Genomic DNA, 24,719 nt, shown 5'->3' with positions numbered 1-24,719 from the left:
AATAATAGAATCAAGAGAGAATGTTCTTGTATTCAGTGTTCTATATGTATTACAAAATGATAAAGATCCCCTTTATATATGAGGGGGAATCCTAACATAGTATAAATGCATTTATTATAAAGATATATGGCTGGTACAACCATTTAATGCCACGGTACGGGCTTGAACTAGCCAAATAGACTTGGTCAACTTTAATCACGTGACTTAGGAACTTCCGCTTTTCCATCATAACTACCGATCCGCACTGCCCCGAGGTCAGACGTCGATAACCCCTCAGATGTGAACCTCAACCAATGTCTCAAACCTTTGGAAACGTGCCTACAAAGCATCGTAATGACCAAAAATTGAACCCTCCGATTTTTATCGTATATAATGCTAATCGTAAGAAATGGCCATTTGCCCATTTTATCCAATACCGTATGGGAAATAAACATTATTTGCACCCCTTAACTTTGCTTTAAAATTAAACTTTCTCCTTAACTTTGAACAATAGACATTTTTTCCTTTGGATGTCAATTTCTTAAATACCTATTTTAGCCTTATCAATCTTTTGTCTTGCATAGATAGATGATTAAACAAGTGAAGGGCAAAATATACATTGTAGGATAAGAGGGAAAGAATGTCTATTATTCAAAATTGAGGAGAAAGTTTAACTTTAAAATAAAGTTAGGGGTATAAATGCTTTTTACCCTAAAAAACGTTTGGTTAATTTTTATGCAAATATTTTCATTTTTATCTTTTTACAAAAAGTACATATATGGAGTTTCCATATATTTCTTTTTTTTTCCTTTTAAGTTTTTTGGCAAATAATAAAATTTACGCACAGGCCTAAGCAAATGTAAGCCCCATTTGTCCATTTGCCACCAACTCCAAGAATTGGACATGGCTACTTTCGCAGTGTCATCTGGGACTATAAATCCTTTAACACGAACCCTGCCATTAGCAAAAAATACGAAACCCCTTTCCCTTTTCTCCCTTTCTATTTCCCTCTCTCTCAAAGCATCTAAAACTCCTCTAAGGGCTTCTTCAATGTCTTACGATAAACAACTTGCTGCTGCCAAGAAAGCTGCTTCCCTCGCTGCTCGCCTTTGCCAAGTAATTTTCTGCTCATTATTTCAGCTTCTTTTTTTTATGGTTGTGTTTAAATGTGTTCGAATTGTAAGTTCAGGTTTATTTTTGTTGCGAAATGGTGCTTTTGTGAATGTGAAATGGAGAAAGATCCTATCTTTCTTTCTATTATGATAATTATGCCTAGTGATTAATGACAGAGGCAGATTAAGATTTAAACTTGATGAGTTTGATTCTTGGCATTGAACTTATTGGACATTTAAAATTATGGTTTCAAATCTAATATTTGATGGAATTTTAATGAGTTCTTACATATATATCTATGCTCCGAAGAGTTGCATCCACACAAGCTGATACGGACACCACTTTTATAAAAAAGAACAGATTTTATCTTAGTTTTTCTTACATTTTAATACCCTTAAAATGGTAGTATGAGACATGAAGTTTCAGATAATTTGGGAGCTAAACGCTCATTCCCCATATGGAGTTTGTAGCCCAAAGGCAATCGTTGATTGAACTGTATCTTTTTGTGTTAGTTGACCTAAGCCTCACCCTTACTGCTAGAAGGATCGATGCCTAATTCATTCCGTGATCACGACCCCTTAAGGTTTGCACTCACTCTCTTTCGGCAGAAAAAGGTTGCAAGTACCGGGAGCTGAAGAGTAAGAAAAGATCTTCCCCTTAGACCTTTAGAACTGACCAAGAGAAATAAGACCAGTAGCCAATAGCTCAGAAAGAAAAGTCTCTCGAGCTTTCTTAGTAGTTAGACGAGTGCTCAGATCAAGACCTAAAGACATATGAAGTGTCTGGCCTGGACCAAAAAGAAAAAGCACAAGCAAGACTTCCTGGACACGTGTGGGGTGTAGGGACAACCATGGTGAAGCCAGGAATTTCATCTTGGGTGTTCAAACTTGAATGAAGTAAAAATATTTTCCGATAAAGGGTGTTCAATATATGTTATATACCACTAAAATCTAATATTTTACCTATATATACAGTGTAATTTTTCGGCAAAGGGTGGTTAGTTGACCACCCTTAGGGCTATGTAGCGTCGCCCATGCAACCAGGCTATCACTTTTACCAGATAGGGGTCCAGACGACCCAAGAGCCCGCCATTTCAAAGTATATGCTGGATAATTGTGTAATGAGATTATTTTTGGTATTTTGTTTTACATTTTAGGTCGTCTGTTGCATACATAAGAGTTGAGAGTTCTAGGGATGACTATTTGGATGAAAAGCATGGTGTGGATGGTAAAGCTTTAGTTTATCTTCAAGAAACTGAAAAGCTTTCAGCTTTGTATAGGAATGAGGGGAAGTTTCTAGTAAAGGAGCGAAATTCTGCTTCTGAAGCGCTAGTTTTGGTTTTGTTTGTAAAAGTCTGCTTTGATCTAATACTCCATATGACTAAAATAAGACATTACAGAAAGAAGTGAAGCACTAGTTCAGGTTTATTTTTGTTGCGAAGTGGTGCTTTTGTGAATGTTAAATTGAGAAAGATCCTATCTTTCTTTCTATTAGGATAATTATGCCTAGTGATTAATGACAGAGGCAGATTAAGATTTAAACTTGATGAGTTTGATTCTTGACATTGAACTTATTGGACATTTAAAATTATGGTCTCAAATCTAATATTTGTTGGAATTTTAATGGGTTCTTACATATATATCTACGCTCCGAAGAGCTGCATCCACGCAAGCTGATGCGGACACCACTCTTATAAAAAAAGAAAAGATTTTATCTGAGTTGTTATTACATTTTGATACCCTTAAACTGGTAGTATGAGACATGAAGTTCCAGATGATTTGGGAGCTAAATGCTCCTTCCCCATATGGAGTTTGTAGCCCAAAGGCTTATTGAACAGGATCTTTTTTGTGTTAGTTGACCTAAGCCGCACCCTTATCGCTAGAACGATCGATGCTTGATTCATTTCTTGATCACAACCCCTTAAGGTTTGCGCTCACTCTCTTTCGACAGAAAGAGGTTGCAATTACCAGGAGTTGAAGAGTTAGAAAAGGTCTTCCCCTTAGACCTTTAGACAGGTCTTCCCCTTAGACCTTTAGACCTGACCAAGAGAAATAAGACTGCTAGCCAATAGCTCAGAAATAAAGGTCCCTCGAGCTTTCTTAGTAGTTAGACGAGTGCTCAGATCAAAACCTAAAGACATATGAAGTGCCTGGCCTGGACCAAAAAGAAGGAGCACAAGCAGGACTCCCTGGGCAAGCGTGGGTGTGGGGATAACCATGTTACCACTTTTACCGGATATGGGTCTGGACGACCCCAAAGCCCGCCACTTCAAAATATGCTGGATAATTGTGTAATGAGATTATTATTGGTATTTTGTTTTACATCTTAGGTCATCTGTTGCATACATAAGAGTTGAGAATTCTAGGATGGATATTCCGATGAAATGCATGGTGTGGATGGTAAACAGGCTTTAGTTTATCTTCAAGAAAGTGAAAGCTTTCATCTTTGTATAGGAATGAGGGGAAATTTCTAGTACAGCAAAATTCTGCTTCTGAAGCATTAGTTTTGGGGTTTGTTTGTAAAAGTCCGCTTTGATCTAATACCTGAGTGTCAGAAATACTCCATATGACTAAAATAGGACATTAAAGAAGCAAGTGGCAGCAGCCTTTTGAAATTTTATAAAATGGCCGATAGAAATGCTTGCAATGGGCGAGCACTAAATTTGATCTACTTTGAGGTCAATGGTACTATTTGGAAATAAGCATAGTGGATTTTGAGTCTTAATTAAGAGTGTTTTACAGTAGGTTTTCTATTTCTTTTTCTTTATGTGTTTCTTGAAAATATTTTGTAGCAGGTAAATTCTGTAATGTTTAAAATCATCTAAGGTTCCAATAGGCTAGAAACGGGCAAGATCAATTCTTTTCATGAATCTAGTACAATGTTCGTAACTTGAGTATCTCATTTTCCTGGTTGGTTTGAAATAGTTTCAGGAAAGGGAATAGCCCCGGTGGGAATCCTTCTAATTCATTGGAGTCACATAATAAAGATATTTCCTTAAGGTCTGCTGCAAACGGACGTAGAATGGGTTTTTATGTTTTTTTGATGAAGTAAGGTGTTGTAGTAAAGGCATCAAGAAGATGCAAGAGAGTACAAAAGATAGTAATGGTTAACTCCAATTACAAAAATCTAGATCAGAGCATGAGCTAAGCAATACCAAAACTTTTCCTGCCAAAGTAAGAGAGCTAATGAAATATAGGAGAGGAATAACATCATTTACAGGGGAGAGGTTACTCCAACTGAAAAGATTCATCAAACATATAGATTTCAGGGAGCAAGTTGAAACGCCATCAAAACATCTGCTATTTTTTTCTGTCCGAATACAAAAAATACATACTGGGATCATCTTCCAGGTCTTTTTGATGGTCCTTTCAACTTCCCAGGAGCTCCAACTTTCTACTGCTTCCTTTAGGTTCTGAGGTGTTGTCCAGCTAATACCAAAAACTGATAGGAGCATTTGCCATATGTCTGCAGCCACTGAACAATGCAAAAAAAGATAGTTTACTGACTCTGCCATTTGAAGACCCCTTCTGCAAAGGTTATGTTTTTTCGTAAAGTTTCTTCTTCTTTTTCCCAAATCTTCAGAAAAGAAAAATCCCTTGTTTAATCACCTTGTAGACTTTAGGTCTTGGAACTGCTACCAGACCATTACCTATCATGAAGCCTTTTTAACTGTACAATTTACTAGCATATTATGCTCCAAAATGCACAATATCAAAGCTTAAAATCTGCTGTATATCTGTTCTGGAATCGCAGGCTTTCATGTTTTTTTGTCATTTCTTCGGGTTTTGGGGGAGGGGGGAGTTGTTCATGGCTCTCTCTCTTGCATGAGAAGAAGGTCTCTACTTCTAATTTGATATTACATTTAAACTGGATTGATTCTGAAATTTTCAGTTCTATCTATATTTTTGGCATTCCTCTTGGCAATTCTATATGAAGTCAGCTAACACCTCTTCCTCTATTTTCCGCAGAAAGTCCAAAAAGCACTGTTGCAAGCAGATGTTCAATCGAAGTCTGACAAATCTCCTGTGACAGTGGCTGATTATGGTATAATAATGCATCTCCTTATGTGTGCATTTTATTTGTGAAACGCTGATTGATGGAGAACACATTTTTCTCTTTTATTTAACATATCGAACTCAATTTTAAGAGAGTACTCATAATTCCTTCAGCAATAATCTTTGGCCTATTAGATGATATTTGCAGTATAGTTGGTTGATTCTGATGGGAAGTATGCTTCATCAGATGACTGATGTGAAGACATCATTCTTGTAATGGTTTGTATGACCAATATTGTTGAATAGTTAAGAGAGGGGACCCGTGGGCCTTCATTCGGATGTTGGTCGCATTTATCCTTTCACAATATGCACTTTGTGTGTCATCTGATTGCTAGTCCAACCATACTGGGCTAGGCTCAATGGGGATGCTGACATTTCAGACGTTTCTTTCTCAATGCATACATAGTCAACACATACAATTAATATCCTTTTAAGCTAATCATCTCTTACCTATACAATGGGTTAGATTTTCAATTATTGAAGATAAGTTTTGATGTATGGATGGGTACATTTCAATGATGATTTTTGCAAATATAATAGGTGATGACTGTGTATCTAAATTAGGGTTGTAGGCTGCTACCTGTTAGAACGGTTGAACATTTTTTTTTACTAGATCAGTTATGTAGTTCTATAAAGATACAAATAAAGCTAGAATATGAAAACAGCAAGTCATTTGGTAGAAAGATGTATGGTCATATGACTTATTAGTTATTACTAGTACTAGCTTGTTTAGTTACTAGTAGTACTTATCCAGAAAAGCTTGTTTAGCAACTAGATAACTTCAACTAAGTGTTACTTATTAGCTTTTAGAAAGTCAATTAGACTTTTTAATGCCTTTCAATCTTTAGCATGTTCATTTTGTTCTTTCCTGAAATTGTGAGCATCTTTTTCTTTGACGTTTAAATAACATGCTTCCAAGCTAATGCAAAGATTTCAAAATAGAGAACAAAGATGTAATAGGCAGGGACCAGTCTATTTCCTTTGACATTTCGTTCCGTTCTCTCTTATGTTCCACCTCCTCGCTGTCTTTCCCTTGGAGCAAGATGCTTCTCATTGCTGCACTGAAGAAACTGATGTTCTGAAACTAATATGCATCTTATGCTTTTGTTATCATGTTGACGTAGCCCCTGCAATTTATCCTCTCCTTTTGAAAATGGCTTACATTTGATTATCAGGCTCACAGGCCGTGGTTAGCGTTGTTTTGCAGAAAGAGTTGGATTCTGCATCATTTTCATTAGTGGCTGAGGAGGTAATGTTTGAACTCTTAGCTGTTTAGTACATGTTGTGTTTATCTTCATTGTTTATTCATTAAGATATCGTTCAAATGAAATCTTGGAAAGAATTTTTGAAAAGTTGTACACTTGCAACAAAATGATGTGTGCATAGCTAATCTAATTCGAGGGAAGGTATTACTTGTAAAGAAAAAGATGGCAGAAAATATTGTCAGACTAACGGAAATGTTAACAATTCTCAGCTAATAAAGGATGCATTCTGGGTTTTTCTTCTTGGACTTTCTTCATTTTAGTGACCAGAAATCACACTCAGCACCTCTGGAGGTCAACTGTTCCAATTTATTCTGGGCATCACAGCCAACCCAAGTGATGAATTGATATATGGACTTGCATATTTTTCCTGGGGCACAATATGAATGAATCAATTTGGTAGTGGACAATGGTCATGGTATCATCTTTTAGCATTTCATGAAATTAGAGCAGTTGAAAGGCTCTCCTTTATTACTTTTTCCCTCCTGTCCGTTTTCCTTGTAACATAACCAGCTATACGTTTGATTTGATTAGCTTCTTTACTCCTAATATTTGATGAAATCTTTAAGGGAAAACCCCAGAGAGCTCATAGCAAAAAAGAGTTGACCGGCTATGATGTCTTAGGAAAAGTCTTCTTGTTGTCATTACTAGTCTGCCCCTGTTTTATGTGATGTTTTCCATTCCCTTAATTCATTTCTGCTTTGCAGTTTATTATTTATCTGCATATTCGTTTCCTCATTTCAGTGGAAAATGTATGTTCTTTGCATCAAATTAAAGGATGGGAGTTCTAAATCTAAGTTTCTCTAGGACTCTGGAGACCTTCGTAAAGAAGAGGGAAAAGAAACATTACAGCGTATCATGAAGCTTGTCAATGAAACACTTGCTAGTGATGAAACATATGGTAATGCTCCATTATCTGAAGAAGATGTGCTTGCTGCCATTGATAGTGGTAGATCTGAAGGGGGTCCTTCTGGTCAGCATTGGGTGTTGGATCCTATTGATGGTACTAAAGGGTGAGTGGAAATAAGATTTTGCATGTCAGTTTTTGCTAGATAAATAAAAGGACTATCCTTGTTTGCAATTCGGTAAATCTCAATGCAAAAGTATGATATAGGACTTTGTTGATGATTTGCTTCCATTACTATTGCATATTTTTTAGCATAATAAGTTAGCTTAATTTTAGGATAAATCTATTTTTTTGAATTCAAATTTCAGTTAGATTTTTTAGGTTTGTTGAGATATTTTAGTTTTTTTGAATTCTTGTTATGCAGATTTTTCTGCACATTATGTTCCTAATTGGCTATTTAAAGCCTTGTTATGCTTAAAAAAATTATTGAGACATTTTCAATCAATACTTTTAAACTTTTTTCTGCCCCATCTTTTAAAAAACCAACAGTGGTATCAAGAGCCTCATTGATCTTACGGGATCTGTGAGTTCTTCCAAAAAAACCATTTTCAAATTATTGTTAACCAATATTAATTTTTAAACCTATTTTCAAATATGGCAAACAACAGTCTCTCTTTAAATGCCCTACAAACTTTCACCGGTGAGAACTATCAGATTTGGTCAGTGAAAATGAAATCATATCTTAAAGCCTATGATTTATGGGAAGTTGTAATGGAAGATAGACCATTACAACCACTCCCTACAAATCCTACTCTTGCCCAAATTAAAAACCATTCAGAAGAAAAAAATCAAAAAAAATACAAAGCCAAAACTGTGATTCAAAATTCAGTTGCAGATTCAATTTTTTCTAAAATCATTGAATGTGAGACAGCAAAAGAAGCTGGAGAAAAGCTTAAAAAGGAGTACCAAGGAAGTGATCAAGTTAGACAAATGCAGATTTTAAATTTGAAAAGGGATTTTGAATCTCTTAAGATGTAAGAAGACGAGACTATCACTAGGTATTCTGATCGGATTTCTTCTATTGTTAATAGAATCAGGTTGCTTGGTGAGGATTTTAAAGATGACAGAATAGTTGAAAATTCTTGTGACAGTTCCAGAGAGATTTGAATCCAAAATTTCCTTTCTGGAAGAGTCTAAAGATCTCTCTACCATCTTTGTTGCAGAATTAATAAGTGCTCTTCAAGCACAAGAACAAAGAAGAGCATTTAGACAAGAAATGGTTACTGAAGGTGCTTTTTATGCACAAAACAAAAATGAAAAGGTCAATTATCCTCTTTGCAAATATTGCAAAAAGAAAACACACCTAGAAATTTTTTGTTGGTGGAGACATGATGCAATATGTGGTATTTGCAAACAAACGGGCCATGTTACAAAAGTGTGTAAGTTCAAAGACGCTCAACACTATCCTCAAGCACAAACAACAGAAGCGGTAATTGAGGAGGAGCAATTGTTTTAGAGCAACTGAAGCAAAGGAGGAGTGTTGATGATTTGCTTCAGTCACTATTGCATATTTTTTAGCATAATAAGTTAGCTTAATTTTAGGATAAATCTACTTTTTTGAATTAATTTCAGTTAGATTTTTTAGGTTTGTTGAGATATTTTAGTTTTTTTGAATTCTTGTTATGCAGATTTTTCTGCACATTATGTTCCTAATTGGCTATTTAAAGCCTTGTTATGCTTAATAAAATTATTGAGAGGCATTTTCAATCAATACTTTTAATCTTTTTTGCTGCCCATCTTTTAAAAAACCAACAGACTTCCCAAAATACGACTAAAATTAAGGTGACTTGGTTCTTTATTGAAAAAAAGGGAAACATACCTGGTTGTGCTAGTGGGTAAATTATTTCAAATCAAAATAAGAATTAAGTTTGTGGTAGCTCTCCTTCTCCCCTCACCCAATACCATGACTTCTGTTGCTTGTAGATTTTGATATTACCTAAATATGCTTATGCTACCCAGTGAATTTATGCCATTACCAATTATGGTCATCCACAACCGATAACCGGGATGTTCCACCTTGTTGTTGATATAAAACTGTCTATCTCACATGTTTGTGGAAACTTTTACTATGTCTACTTCTGAACCTTTGCTTCTTTAATTTCAAGTAAGTACATCTGATTAAACAAAACATATTTATGAGCCCTCTCAAAAGGTCTTAATCTTTCTGTAGGTTTGTAAGGGGAGACCAATATGCAATTGCATTGGCACTGCTAGATGAAGGGAAGGCGGTTTTGGGCGTCCTAGCCTGTCCAAATCTTCCATTATCTTCTGTGGCATCCCACAATCCACAGGATCCTCAAGAAAAAGTTGGTTGCCTCTTTTATGCCCAAGTTGGTTCTGGAACTTACATGCAGTCTCTTGATGGATCTACGCCGATAAAGGTTTCTGTTCGAGTATTTAGTAATTTTAACTAACTAGTTCAAATCCTGTATGCCTTATCAGCTGAAAGGTTGCTCTACTGTCTTCAGGTGCATGTAACTGATTTAGACAATCCCGAAGATGCATCTTTTTTTGAATCTTTTGAAGCAGCACATTCTTTGCATGACCTATCTAGTTCGATAGCAAAGGTTTGAGTTTTCTTTCAATGTTTTCTTTTTTGTTTTTGTTTTCTCTTAGTAATATGTATGACTAAACAAGGTCAATATTCTTCTTCTGTAAACAGAAACTTGGTGTCAAAGCGCCTCCAGTTCGAATAGATAGCCAGGCAAAGTATGGTGCTTTGTCCCGTGGAGATGGAGCAATATATCTGCGGTTTCCTCATAAGGGCTACCGTGAGAAAATATGGGATCATGCAGCGGGATATCTTGTTGTTGCAGGTCCATATTATGTTTTCTACATTTTTAAATTTAATTCTTCTTTTTGTTTCACTTAAATCATCACTTATCATCAGTATTCATGCTCAGATAAATGAAATGAAACAAACGGACCTAGTAGCACCATAAAATATCCCAAATCTATCAAATTTTTGAACTCAAACATTGATCTTTTCTTCACTTGTCAATATCAGCAGTATAGAAGCAAAACATACCTTTTAATGCTTGTTATCAGTCCGCCCGTCAGGGTATCTCAGGTTCAAAAGTCTCCCTCTCAAGGTTTCGACTCCTCATTTATATGAGAGATCAAGTCGCCCTTTTTTTGGCAGATCTGATTGTACCCCTAATCTCTCTTGGCCACTTTATGTTACTCTACCACTGTGTTTTCTTCTGCTCTTTTCATCAGTTATCCTTGGTTTCACTTGGCCTTGCTCTTGAATACCCTGCCACTTGATGATTCACTTTTGTCCAGGTTCCTTAATCTCGAACTTAATTAAGATAGTGATCAATCCTTGAAAAGTATATCCTAATAAGAAAAAAATGTGTAACCCCACCTCATGTAGCTTGAAAGGTTTTCAGTTTTTCTGTATCTGGACGAAAAGCCTTTCTCTCAGCCTTGTGATTAGTGTTTCATTTGAAGTTGATGAGGCGGATGCAGACTTGTGGGCTCACTGATTTTCCATTTAAACGGACATCTGCAAAATCTCATCATTACTGAGGAAGTTTTTGAATGCAAAATCTCATAAAATTGAGCTACTTTGGATGGGCTAAATTGGAAGATTTGACATATATAGCTACTTTGAATCGGGCCAAAGTGGTTGATATTTATTTATGGGATCTTTATACAAATAGATAGCCGGATTCACTGTTTACTTTTCCTAGCCGTTATATATATATACAGATATTATACATGGATTATACATCTGTAGGCTATTTTTAATGGTTAAGCTGGCATTTTTTTGCTAATCATAAGATATATGTCATCTAATTTGCAGAAGCTGGAGGTGTTGTCTCAGATGCTGCAGGAAACACTTTGGACTTCTCCAGGGGAAGATACCTTGATTTACATGAAGGCATTATCGTTACGAATCAAAAGCTGATGCCTGCTCTCCTAAAGGCTGTTAAGGAGTCTTTGAACGAGAAATCTTCGTCCTTATAATAATGATTAAACCAATAAGCGTAAACTGCAGCTATCTTCGTGTACATGTACACAACTTTTGTGCACGGAATGGTACCTGCAGCGGCTCATTTTTCACCTGTTTGCTTACTTTTACACATTTCATTCTGGTATTACTTTAGCTCTTCAATTGTTATGTCAACTCAGCTTGATGAATTTCATTCCTTTTTTTTTTTCCTGAATGTAATTTGTGTTGTTTGTCGTTAAAGAACTCATCCAATGTTATTCTTCAAATTTTCCAGTTTCATCATTCATAAGTTTTTACTACTTTCATAGGTCTAAAAAAAGGTCAAGATGCTAATGGCCGTTGTATTTTTCATGTTACTACTATCATATTTTCATGCTAAAAACGATTGGGTGGGCGGCTACTCTTGATAGCATCTTAGGAAGATCAAATCTATTCAAGGACAAGGATGAAGCTTTGGAATCTCAAAGAGGGCCTTTAACAAGATCTCAAGTTAAAAAGTTGCAAAACAAGGTCATTGGACTTTAGGAACGATCAAAGAAGTTGTTATTTGGGAGTAAGAGCTTAAGGATAAAGGATACGAGTTATCTAGGTGAAGAGCTTAAGGATAAATGATACGAGTTATCTAGGTGTTATAATTATTTTATGGACCAAATTCATGTCCAATAAGAGGTGGATTAAATTTCAAGAAACATTCTCTAAAGAAGGTCCAAATTAGGCTACTGTTGGACCAATTCAGCACCTAAAATGTGTCCAAACTTGCAGCCCATGAAGTCCTATATAAAGCCACGTTTTTATAGCATATAAAGGACTTACTTGATGTCCAAGAATGGTACAACAGTTGTGCTAGATGTTGAGTCCAAGTTGGTGCCAAGTTGCTTGCAAATTTCCTTCAAGATTTCCAAGATTTTCAAGATTCTATCCAAGATTGATTTGGGACTTATTTCCATATATTATGGGATTATATTTATTGCTTTCCTAGTTAGTTAAAATTATGTTTTCCTTTTACTAAGATCTTTGAAATTATTTTCCAAGAATGACTTGGTTTTTGCTTCCTAGTATTTTTCTTTTCCTAAGGTAGTTGGACTTGTTGCCCAAAGTAGTTTAGGACTTTATTTCGAAATCTTAGATCACTTCTAAGTATTCAAGAAAGGTGATAAGTTTAGGCTTATTGTTGTTCATGTTATTCTAAAGGGTCGGGTTTCACAATCTATCTCTTGTTTTTAATTCTCTACCAAAGGCGATTAGTTCTTTGTTAGCTAATTGTTATTGTTAGGATTCAATTTCAAGAATAGACTTCTTGAATTCAAGAAACCCTTTCTTGAATTCAATCTATCTTTAATTTTCCGTCTTTTTTCGTTTCTTTATTTTCTTTTAGCTTCCGCACGTTTCTTGATTTTCTTGTTTTTCTTTAGTAATTCTTGAATCCCCTATCGTGTTGTTATCAAGTGGTATCAGAGAATAGACTAATCAAGATTTCAATCTTGATAATCTTGGGAGGCTAAAAAAAAAAAGAAAAACAAAAAAAAATGAAAATCAGCCCAAAAAAGTATTATTGCTCATTGTTATTTTTAGAATTCAAGTATTATTTGGTTTCCAAGTCAAGAAAGGAAACAAGAAGAGGGGATCCTTGTTCTTGAAGATTAAGGAAACTTCTTTCCTTATTCTTGTGGGTTTTGAGTTTTCTAAAATTCTTTCCTTTTTTTTCCTACTAACCAATTCTTATTCTTCCTAGGTTTGGTCATTCACTTTTCTTTCTTTTTCTAACTCCATATTCTTATCACTAAGGGTTGTGACTAGAACGATTTATTAATAAATCTAAAGATTAACGACCAAGAGTTGCATTGAGTGGATATAGGCAAGAGAGGTGAGAATATTAGAAGGAAAAAGCCAAATTTAAGAGAGACATAATTAGTTTAATCTTTGTTCAAGATGTTTCAAACAGGTAGTTATGAAGAAAGGAGGTGAGCTATTGTCACACCTCCTTTTTACTACACCCCATAAAGGGTATAAATACAAGGAAGTTTTTCCAATTGAAGGAAAATCGAAACGGGATTATTTACGTTAAATTCAGAGTCGCCACTTGGGAGATTTATGGCGTCCCAAGTCACCGGTTTAAAATCCCGAATCGAGGAACGGTTGACTCTGTAATACAGTCCGCGAATACAAAAATCTGGGTAAGGAATTCTGTTAACCCGGGAGAAGGTGTTAGGCATTCCCGAGTTCCGTGGTTCTAGCACGGTCGCTAAATGTAAGAATTTTGATTAGTCTCTTGTTCCGGGAGAAAGCAGTGGTCGATTTTGTTCACTCAAATATCATCTGTCGATTCGGAATCCCAAAGGTGATCATCACAGATAATGGTGCTAATCTTAACAGTAACTTGATGGAAGAGGTATGTCAACAGTTTAAGATCGCACAAAATTGATACAATCTCGCTCCATGGTAAGCCAATAATAGCCTGCTCGGAGAATTTTCTTTGCCAACACATATCCGCTCATATGTGGTCCGCAGACTTCCGAATGTACTTCGGACATGACAGCCGTAGCTTGTCTAGCATCTATGCATCTTAATAATCCAAGGTCTGGTGTTCTCTTATACAAAACTCCTCCACTTAAGAAGAATCCATTTGCCAACCGTCGAATTGTTCTCTTTTGATCCCCCGTGGCTTGCACTGGATATATCCCCCATTCTGATGTACTTCTTGATATCGTGGAACCATGGTTCGCCATCAAGTTCTTCTTCAATCATGTTACAGTAAGCATGCTGATCTCGGACTTAAATATGCAGAGGATCGACATAAGCTTTGTCCGGATGGTGCAACATTGATGCCAGGGTAGCCAAAGCATCGACGACCTCATTATGGACCCTTGGAATATGCCTGAACTCCACTGATCGAAACCGTTGACAAAGATCATGCAAACATTGTCGGTACGGTATGAGCTTCAAATCTCACGTTTCCCATTCTCCTTGAATTTGATGTACCAGAAGATCCGAGTCTCCCAAGACCAAGACTTCCTGGATATCCATGTCTGCAGCTAGCCTTAGACCCAAAATACAGGCTTCATACTCAGCCATATTGTTGGTGCAATCCGAAGCTGAGCCGCAACAGGATAGTGATGCCCTGTTTCAGAAATAAACACAGCTCCTATTCCGACTCCTTTCATGTTGGTAGCCCCATCAAAGAAAAGTTTCCAGCCTGGTTTTTCAATTTGCTCCAGTTCATCGATATGCATCACTTCTTTATCGGGAAAATAAGTTCTCAATGTCTCGTAATCTTCATCGACCGGGTTTTCGGCTAAATGATCGGCCAATGCTTGGGCTTTTATAGCAGTCCGAGTCACATAGATGATGTCAAACTGTGTGAGCAATATCTGCCACTTCGCAAGTCTCCCTGTCGGCATAGGCTTTTGAAAGATATACTTCAACGGATCCAAGCACGAAATGAGGTAAGTAGTATATGATGACAAATAATGTTTCAATTTCTGAGCCACCCAAGTTAGGGCACAACATGTCATTTCCAGATGAGTGTACTGAGGCTTGACTCCAGCTCGGGATAATAATTAACTCAATTAATTAAGTACCAAATCAAAGGAAAAACTACTAAAATTCAAGACTAAACTAAAAAAACAAGAATAAACTATTTTTCTGATTTTTTTTTTCATTTTTATAAAACACCTAATTATTAATTAATTCAAAAATGTCAAATTAAATCCTAAATGTAAGTACAATATATTTTTGTATTTTTCATTACTAAATAAAAATAAACAGGCACAGACAATATTCACACAGTAACAGAAAATGGCACTAAAATCCACAAAAAATCGCAAATAATGGAAAAATTATTTTGTTTTGAAATTTTTGGGAGTAATTCGTATAGGGCAAAAATTACGTGCTCACAGCTATGACTCAATAATTTGAAAAGTCAAACTTACAACATGCGAAAGGGAAGGAATACAATGGTAAAGTTATTTTTCAAATAAGAGCTAAAGTGATGTCTGCGATTTGTGTCCTTAGAATTGCCAAAGAGTTTGGCTATAACTCAATTAGCACTTATATGGTTGAGAAATTGAACTTGCCTTATGTTGAGCATATTGAACCCTACATGTTTGGGGGAGTAAAGGTAGATAAAAGAGTGTTATTACTATTCTCTATTGGAAGATATGAGGATATGATCTGGTGTGATGTGATTCCCATGAATAATTATCATATCTTGTTGGGAAAGCCATGGTATGACTATAGAAGAGCTTCATATAACATGAAAAAAATATATACTCTTTTGAGGTTAATGGGAGGAAACTCATTCTTGGACCTTTGACCCCCTCACAAATTTGTGAAGATGAAAAGACTGTTAAAGAAAATATGGAAAAATATGAGAGAGAAAAGAATGAGAGGAGTAAGGGAGTTCATATTGACATCCCAAGAGAGGAAAAATGAGAGGTTGCGTTGAATAAAGAGAATGGGATGTCAAGGAATGAAAAGAGTGAGCTTGAGAGGAAAGAAAAGAGAGAAGACCATGAGATAGAAAAAGGCTTTGAGGTAGAGATAGAGAATAAAAATGGTTTGAGTGAGGAAAAAGAAGAAAACCTTAGTGAGAAAGAAGAGGATAAGGATGAGGAAAAAGTTAGTTTTTGATAAAAGTCAAAGAGAGTATAAGCAAGAAAAAAAATTCTTTACTTCCTAACCCATTAACTCTTTCTTGTTTTAGTTCTTGTGATTTTATGCAGCCACGTGTTGAAAGACCATTTGAAAGGGGAGGTGAGGCGCAAGAGATGGTGGCAAAGGATCCAATTGGATTAAAACATGAATTTGGCGAAATCAATTCTTGTTGGATGGTGGAAGATAAGAGCTTGGTTAAATTCTTTGTTATTGAATCTTTTGACTACTTTGATTCTTATTTACAGGTTTATGACACAGAGTTCCCTAAAGCCATTGCTAAACTGGAATCATTGTATAAAAGAATACAAGGTGATGTTGTTCCATCAGTAAATAAGTCCAAGTATGGTATGTATAATTGATTTATTCGCATTCTTGGCCTTTCTAGGACACCTAAGATATTTTTGGAGGTAATGAACTATACTCTTAATTCTTATGTTAGTGACTTTATAATTCTTGTGGATGATGATATTTTGATGCATATCAAGTCATTAACTGTAATATCTAAGTTTAAGTGCAAGAGTAATTTATCCTTTTAAAATTAAGTGTGACATAGATGATTATGTATTCCAACTTGGTGGAAAGAGACATGAAATTTATGAGAAGAGGCTTGCTAATGAGTTAAATATTCTTTCTTCTCTTAGTCACGTGTCTTATGAGTTTTTGCGTGATAAATTGCTAGAATGTATTTTTTATTGTGTGATGGAGAGTCACTCTTCAGGTCGTGTTGATTGTCAGCTTGTAAAATTATTTTCTACTAGTAATGAGGATATGCATGATTGTTATGACACTAGTGATCAAATACTCTTTCATGAACCTATCTATGACTCTTTCTGTGACAGTTTGAGTAATTATGTAGAATCTATTGATGTTGCGAATATTATTGAGGAAAGTTATAATCATGAGCTTGAATATATTGAAATTTTATATTGAAATTTTTATTTTGAAAATTATGGGTTCTTCTAATCTTCTTGTGAATTTATGTGCTTCTTTGAATAACTTACATGTAGAAAAATCCATGAAATTTGTAATTGATACTTGGCAGTATCATAAAAGTGTCTTATTTGATAAATGTGGTAGAGATACTTGTTTTAAATGGATGTGTGATCAATCTTTTATAATTTCATTGTCATGCACATCTTTTGACTACCTTAAGAGAGGTTTTTATGGGACAAATCTAAGTAGGCATAAATTTTATTGGGATGATGATGTCCATATGATCTATAAAGAAGTATTTATGCCTATTAGGCTTAATTGGGTTAAGTAGACACATGGTCACTATCTTGTTTTATTCTCACCATTTTTTCAGATTAGTGGATGCCATTTTCTAGTGCATGTCTTCATTTTCTTGCAAGGTCGAAATTCGAGGACAAATTTCCTTCAAGAAGAGGGGAATGATAGCATCTTAGGAAGCTCAAATCTATTCAAGGACAAAGATGAAGCTTTGAAATCTCAAAGAGGGCCTTTAACAAGATCTCAAGCTAAAAAGTTGCAAAACAAAGTCATTGAACTTCAGGAACGATCACAGAAGTTGTTATTTGGGAGGAAGAACTTAAGGATAAAGGATATGAGCTATCTAGGTGTTATAATTATTTTATGGACCAAATTCATGTCCAGTAAGAGGTGGATTAGATCCCAAGAAACATCCTCTGAAGAAGGTCCAAATCAGGCCACTGTTGGACCAATTTAGCACCTAAAATGTGTCCAAACTTGCAGCCCATGAAGTCCTACATAAAGCCACATTTTTATAGCATAAAAAGGACTTACTTGATGTCCAAGAATGGTACAAAAGCCATACTAGATGTTGAGTCCAAGTTGGTGCCAAGTTGCTTGCAAATTTCCTTCAAGATTTCCAAGATTTTCAAGATTCTATCCAAGATTGGTTTGGGACTTATTTCCATATATTATGGGATTATATTTATTGCTTTCCTAGTTAGTTAAGGTTATGTTTTCCTTTTACTAAGATCTTTGAAATTATTTTCCAAGAATGACTTGGTTTTTGCTTCCTAGTATTTTCCTTTTCCTAAGGTAGTTGGACTTGTTGTCCAAAGTAGTTTAGGACTTTAATTCCTTATTTTTTTAGGTGCAATTTTGTGACCCCCTCTATATATAAAGGGGTGTCTTCTTTGTTTTTAGAGGTAGATTATTCAGATATTATCAATAAAAATTATGAGAATTTTCTTGCACTCTTGTGTGTGGCTACTCTTGGATTTATTCTTCAACCTTCAAGACTCAACTTAAGGTGGTAAGATTAAACTCTTTCGAAATCTTAGATCACTTCTAGGTATTTAAGAAAGGTGATAAGTTTAGACTTATTGTTGTTCTTGTTATTCTAAAGGGTCGGGTTTCACAATCTATCTCTTGTTTTTAATTCTCTACCAAAGGCGATTAGTTCTTTGTTAGCTAATTGTTGTTGTTAGGATTCAATTTCAAGAATAGACTTCTTGAATTCAAGAAACCCTTTCTTGAATTCAATCTATCTTTAATTTTCCGTCTTTTTTCGTTTCTTTATTTTCTTTTAGCTTCCGCATGTTTCTTAATTTTTTTGTTTTTCTTTAGTAATTCTTGTATCCCTATCGTGTTTGTTAGCAACTCTCATAGATTGGTCCCTCTTGAGAGCAACCATTTTCATTATGAAAATGTTGAGTAAAAAAATTACATTAGCTATCAATCTAATCAATGATATTTTGCATTTTCATATAATAACTTAGCACCGAAAATGAAGAAAAAATTATAAGGGAAAATACACAAGCAGTTTCAACTAGATAGGAACATCAGTAGGATAATCCTGCGGATGTCTTCTGATTGTTTCACGAGTGAATGTTTCCTGTTCTTGTAGGTTGGCTGGAGGAACATCATATACATCTGTAAATACATCCTTAATTGGAGGCTTCTCTGTTTTTTCTGCAACTTGAATGGCTTCCAAAACCTGTAGCACAACATTTGAAAGCGAGTTAAAAAAAAAAAAACCCAACTGTTTGATCTCTTTTCTGCAACCCAACAACAAAGTTGTGATCGGCTATATGAAATCATTATTGTCCGTGCTCCATTTAAGCCTGTGTCAGTCTAATATTATAAGAACTTAGTTTTCCTATCACGTTTTTGGCTATTACGTTGCTGGTGTTATCTTTCTGGATTCCTTTGCTGTTACTGCTACATTGTCTCATTCCATCTTCTTGTGCCAAGGGTCTATCGGGAAACAGTCTCTCTACTCCTCTGGAGTAGGGGTACGGTCTGCGTACACATTACCCTCCCCAGACCCCATTTGTGAGATTTCACTGGACTGTTATTGTTGTTGTAGTAGTTTTCCTATCACTATATGTTATTTATATTTTCTACTAGCATATACCAATGATCCGTGTCTAGAATACTTTGATAATTTTCTGCTTTAGAAAGCTATACATGCAACAACAAATTAGTCTTTGAAGTTTTTCTCTTTGAGCAGAAATTACCTGCTTCCTGAGACTCGTGCGAAGTTCAGACTCAGCCTGAGAGCTCCACCACCCTTCTTTTTCAATCCATTTCCTGAATCTAGTTACAGGGTCTCTTTCTGTTCTCCACCATTCGATTTCGTTAGCTGGACGATATTTGGTGGAGTCATCGGAGGTTGAGTGATGTCCTGCTCTGTAGGTAAGGGCCTGTTGAACATCAACAACACTTCTAAAACTGGCATAGCAAATAAAACAGGTGATTTTTGATATCAACTAGGCCTCAATTCCAAACTAGTTGGGAGTCAGCTATATGAAGAGTAGTTATGTTCGCAACAACAATAACGTTACCTCAATGAGGACAGGTTTATGTTCATTAATAGCCATCTTTCGTGCCTCATGGACAGCAGTGAAAACAGCAAGAGCATCGTTACCATCCACACGGATACTACGAATTCCATAGGCCTCTCCTCTGGTAACAACACCATCACCTAACAAGGAATCATAAATAGATGTCTAGTTAAGTAGCCAATAACAAATAACAGTAGCAAACAATTGAGCAGCCAAGAGAGGCACCTACTTCGAAACTGGTCACTAACAGGCGTACTTATTGCAAAACCATTGTTCCGGCAGAAAAAGATGACAGGTGCGTCTAAGACCGCGGCAAAGTTCAGAGCAGCATGAAAATCTCCCTGAAATGATACCAATGAATTTAACAGGAAGAACAGCAACAACATCATAACACTAATCTGTCAAAATCTGAGCATATTCCTAGTCCCTGAGAATCCTAGGGCAGCCCGGTGCACTAAGCTCTCGCTATGCATGGGTCCGGGAAAGGGCCGGATCAAAATGGTCTATTGCACGCAGCCTTATTTCATTATGACAGTAGTGCAGACTTCCACAAGTTAATTGAAACATTTACCGTGCTAGAGCCGCCATCTCCAAAATATACAATTGTACATGCATCTTTCGCGTCCATCTTCAGAGCATAGGCAGCACCAACAGCATGCGGAAGCTGAGTACTGAAGCAAAATCACCACTACACTTCATCAATTATTTATATCATACAAATCACAGTAAAGATGTTTGAAAATCTCAAAGTAGAGTAGCAGTACAAAAGCGTGAGTATCTTACGCTACTGTTGATGCAACTGTAATATAATTGTGCTTATTAGATCCATAATGGATAGGCATCTGCCTGCCTTTTCCATAATCGCCTTTATTTCCAAACAACTGATTGGCAAATTCTTGAATAGTAAACCCTCTCCATAATAGAACTCCAGGCTCCCTATACTACAATGACAAAAAAAAGAAAATCCTTGACATTACTGGTCAAATCATCGAACGTGTGAAAATCTGAAGATTCGGTTAAAATGTGCTTTTATCTCATGATTATCCAAAATTGAGATAACAGAAGCTATTTAGTGCAGAAAGTCAATAAAAATCAATCTCAACCAGCATCAGTTTGGCATTTTTTTGAGAAGATTTGAAGCTCAACATATGAAAGTCAACAACGAAAGTTGTCTTCCAAAATGCACCAGGTGAATGAAAAGTTGAGTCGACTTTATTGGTCCACGGCGCCTATCTCAACAGGTTATCCGAGGGAAAATGTTACGTCTATCTGATTTCTTTAGAATTTCGCAGACCACCTTTAGGCTGAATCTAAAAATCTTAACTTATACAGTAAGCAGAATCTCTTATTCCTTTGCACAAACTAATTTCACTAACGTTGGAGAAAAGAAATTTGAGGATTTGTACTAGAAGAAAGAAAGAGTGCTAGAATGTCAATGAATATTCAACCTAGATTCAAGTCATTCAAAGAAACTCAATTGGACATGGTGCACAAAATGTATAATCAACACTTCATATATTTGTTATCCAAATTTTTACATCTTTCCGAGGGTCTATCGGAAACGGCCTCTCTACTCCTCCGGAGTAGGGGTAAGGTTTGTGTACACACTACCCTCCCCATACCCCACTTGAGATTCCATTGGGTTGTTGTTGTAGTTCTATGAATTGTGACTTTTGCATACTATATGTAAATTTGTGTGCTCGACGACTAACCTGTGGAAAGATGAAATCATCCATCCTAAGTGCTGCAGCTGATGCAATATTGATAGCTTCTTCTCCAAGTGTGGTAACATAGAAAGATATTCTTCCTTGTCTTTGTGCTTCGTAAAAGATTGTATCCATTGTTTGAAGTGTGATCATATCAGTATACATTTTTAATGCAACTTCCTTGTCGATCTGACCAAGATGAATGCCATACGATAAGATACAACATACAAACATTCCTCTGTTGAATCTTGATTCCATAGTTTAAGCTTGGTTAAATATATATTTATATTACCTGTACGAAATTGCTAGTCACGGGGTAACCATCGTCGTCAAGGACCCTGTAGCAGTGTACTCTCTCCTCTCTTGTTTCAGGAATAAAGTTCAAATGTGAGGTGAATTTCACTTTGCCTCCAGGGAAATTGAGGACCTGAACATCCAGAGGAAATATTATGATCATTCACATTCCAAATAGGATACATGCATCATCTCGAAATGTCAATCTGTGGATGAAGCTCATGAAATAATGGTAAAAATCCATTTTTTCTGTATGTGCTGGTTAACACATATAGACAAGGGCGGATCTAGCCTTACGGTTACGGTTCGGGAGAACCACTAGCTTTGGTACAAACTCTATATTTGTTTTAAAAATTATTGAATATGTACAAATTATTAATATAGAAGCGAGTAACTTAAAAAAGCCAAAATTCCGAACCCATAAGCTTCAAATTCTGGCTATGACAGAGGATATAGATATGAGAACCACTGTTAACATTAAAGTTACAAAATTTTGTAATTACATTAAAATTACAGAACTTTATCAAATATAGTACTAATAAAGTCATAAAGTCGTCTTGATGAGTATATTTTGTTGTTAAAGTAGGTATGACTTTAGTGTTATAATGAGTGAAGTTCAATTATTTAATGGGACAAAATAGTTTTGCTACTTTACTGGCATTATAGGTAATGAAGTTTAAGATTTACTATTATAATGGATAAATTTAAGTTACTTTAATTTGATAAAAAATGGTTTTATGACTTTATTGTTATTACAAGGGCATCTCCCACCTTTATCCTATTTTTGTTTTGGGGATTTTCCCATTTTGAGGACAACTTACTCCCACCATTCCCTCATTTTTTTCCCCAAACTTTTTTATATTCGTCTCTCTCTTCTATATTATATTTTTATCTTTCATTTCAGTTTCATTTTTTAATTTCCATTAAACAAATTCCATTTTTTATACCATTCATTTTTTGAGATAATTATATATTTTTTGTACAATTATAACTTATAATAAAATTAACTTACAATTTTACATAAAAATAATAAATGCACGAAAATTAATTTATCAAAACTATACACCAAAGTTAAGATGTAAAATTAATATTATCAAGACATTACATAAACATAATTAGGTATATATAAAGAGATAAATTAAAAAAATTAAATAATAAAATAATAATAAAAAAGTGATGAATAATAATGAGGGAGATGAATAGTGTACCCATATTTGAGGAAATATTATTCATCCCCATTTTGGGAACAAAAATTGGAGAGTATTGGAGCTAAATTACCCCAAAAATTATCCCCAAGGGGGAACGGAGGTAAGGTTGGAGATTCCGTGAAATTAACCATCCTTTCACTAAAGTAAAATACGAAATGAGCTAAATGCGAAGGGACACACTTATAAAATAATTTACTCTCTTATTCATAGAGAGACGTGCACCAACCACGTTTTTTCCATTTTCTGAGGTTAGGTCAGACAGTTACTTTCCAGAAAAAGTACTCCAAAATAGTCCTTAGTTTTTTTTTTTTTTTTTTTTTTTTTTTTTTTTAAGATAAGCCAACTCAGAACCAAAATGAACCAATATTAATTGGTAATTCATAAGATCCTGAACAAACCTTAGACAGTTGCTATTAATAGAAACAAAAATGGGTGTTAGATTGAACCTTCACTAATTTAGCAGCCACAATTTTAAGCTAAGATATACTCCCATTCTCGCACGACACGGCACATACAAAAAGTTAAGAAACAAGGAGATATCCCAAATAAGGTAGCATCAAGCTAACGACAAACATGAGTTGAAAACAATTACTTATTAAATAAATAAAAATATTTTCTCTAATAAATTTTAGATGAAATGGTAATGCAACTTTAAATGGTATCCAAATAGATATGTATATTAGCTTCAAGTCTCACTATCACCTATTATAAAAAAGAATTTCATGTGCTTGGCCATGAAAAAACGGAATCGCACGTTGAGGGAGGGTGATATACAATAATTAAGTACTGTAAATAAGAAGAGAGAATATTCAAAAGATGATAAATCAAAGTTGAAAGGAAGAAAAGAGGAAAACATGTATATACCTGGGAATTATTGTCAATGTTCTGCATGTGATTCAGCTGTATTTCAGCTTTGGTTGATTCAAAACGGCGAAAGGCGAAGTGGGGAGGATAGAATCCAAGAATTCGTAATGGGTGTTTCAGATTTGGCGATATAAGTGTATGATGATGATGAACAAAATGTGAACCCAAAAATCCCATCTTGGGTTTCAAATAGATCAACTTTCTTGATTTTGAGAAGAACAGAGCCATCGCAATGTTTCTTTGTGTGTGTATGTGTGAGAGAGAGAGAAGCTTTAAGGGAGAGTTGGAAGAGGAGAGACGAAAATGTCAATACAGAGGTTTAGGCGTAAGCAAAGCAAGGAGCTTCATTGTCAGTCAGATTCCATGTGGAAATTGGATTTTCTTAAAAAGATATAATCATATTCATAAGATGACAAGATCGATATTGACTCTATTTCACTTTCCGCCCCTTGAACTCTGAAAGATGGTAAACCTTGCCTCCTTAGTATTTATTATGATATTTTTACCCCGCTTTTGTTTTTTTCTTATTGCTAAGAACAATACACTACAGTATTAGTTACCAATTGAAAACAACAAACCCAGTATGACCCCAACAGGTAGGGTCTGGGGAGGATAGTCTGTACGCAGACCTTATCTCTATTTAATGCAGATAGAGAGACTGTTTCCAATAGACCCTCGGCTCAGGAAGGGTAAGAAGAAGAAGAGGAAAGCAAGGTAGGAAGAAAGAAAGAAGAGAAAAGAAAAAGGGAGAGATAAAGGATAAGTAGTACCAAACAATAACAACAGAGAATACAATACCGGAGACGAACAAAACCAACTAACGTAATAAAAATCTAAGAATATAAAGGGACATGCATGCTACTAAGACTATCGGTGAACAACTAACAACTACCTACTAACCTTAATCCTCGACCTCCACACCCTCCTATCAAGGGTCATATCCT

At 35.5% G+C, this 24,719-nt stretch overlaps 2 protein-coding genes across 2 annotated transcripts; one reads left to right on the top strand and one right to left on the bottom strand.

Annotated features, from left to right (window-relative positions):
* The first annotated feature begins 823 nt into the window (after positions 1 to 823).
* LOC104246659 (3'(2'),5'-bisphosphate nucleotidase 1-like) lies at positions 824 to 11,553 on the top strand. The gene is made up of 8 exons (XM_009802519.2): positions 824 to 1,095; positions 5,061 to 5,136; positions 6,323 to 6,396; positions 7,217 to 7,422; positions 9,487 to 9,697; positions 9,785 to 9,883; positions 9,979 to 10,132; positions 11,125 to 11,553. Exons 1-8 carry the CDS (start codon positions 883 to 885, stop codon positions 11,286 to 11,288), a joined length of 1,197 nt encoding a protein of 398 aa, XP_009800821.1. The 5' UTR covers positions 824 to 882; the 3' UTR covers positions 11,289 to 11,553.
* A 7,013-nt stretch (positions 11,554 to 18,566) lies between these two features.
* LOC104246660 (2-oxoisovalerate dehydrogenase subunit alpha 2, mitochondrial) lies at positions 18,567 to 24,129 on the bottom strand. Its single transcript, XM_009802520.2, has 9 exons — positions 23,776 to 24,129; positions 21,702 to 21,836; positions 21,416 to 21,598; positions 20,487 to 20,644; positions 20,275 to 20,374; positions 19,933 to 20,044; positions 19,704 to 19,843; positions 19,377 to 19,562; positions 18,567 to 18,853 (listed from the first exon to the last, which is right to left on the bottom strand). The coding sequence occupies exons 1-9, from the start codon at positions 24,001 to 24,003 to the stop codon at positions 18,686 to 18,688; spliced, it is 1,410 nt and encodes a 469-aa protein (XP_009800822.1). The 5' UTR covers positions 24,004 to 24,129; the 3' UTR covers positions 18,567 to 18,685.
* Positions 24,130 to 24,719: the final 590 nt, after the last annotated feature.

This window comes from Nicotiana sylvestris, chromosome 5 (assembly GCF_000393655.2).
Source record: "Nicotiana sylvestris chromosome 5, ASM39365v2, whole genome shotgun sequence".
Taxonomy (NCBI): domain Eukaryota; kingdom Viridiplantae; phylum Streptophyta; class Magnoliopsida; order Solanales; family Solanaceae; genus Nicotiana; species Nicotiana sylvestris.
This window is presented reverse-complemented; position numbering and strand designations above follow the sequence as displayed.

Excerpts from the sequence above, each read along its gene's own strand:
- LOC104246659 (XM_009802519.2), top strand. The coding sequence starts at position 883 with ATGGCTACTTTCGCAGTGTCATCTGGGACTATAAATCCTTTAACACGA. Across the intron at positions 9,698-9,784 it reads ATGGATCTACGCCGATAAAG|GTGCATGTAACTGATTTAGA; the intron begins GTTTCTGTTCGA and ends TACTGTCTTCAG. Across the intron at positions 10,133-11,124 it reads GGGATATCTTGTTGTTGCAG|AAGCTGGAGGTGTTGTCTCA; the intron begins GTCCATATTATG and ends TCTAATTTGCAG.
- LOC104246660 (XM_009802520.2), bottom strand. The coding sequence starts at position 24,003 with ATGGCTCTGTTCTTCTCAAAATCAAGAAAGTTGATCTATTTGAAACCC. Across the intron at positions 19,563-19,703 it reads ATAAACCTGTCCTCATTGAG|GCCCTTACCTACAGAGCAGG; the intron begins GTAACGTTATTG and ends GATGTTCAACAG. Across the intron at positions 18,854-19,376 it reads GCACGAGTCTCAGGAAGCAG|GTTTTGGAAGCCATTCAAGT; the intron begins GTAATTTCTGCT and ends GTTGTGCTACAG.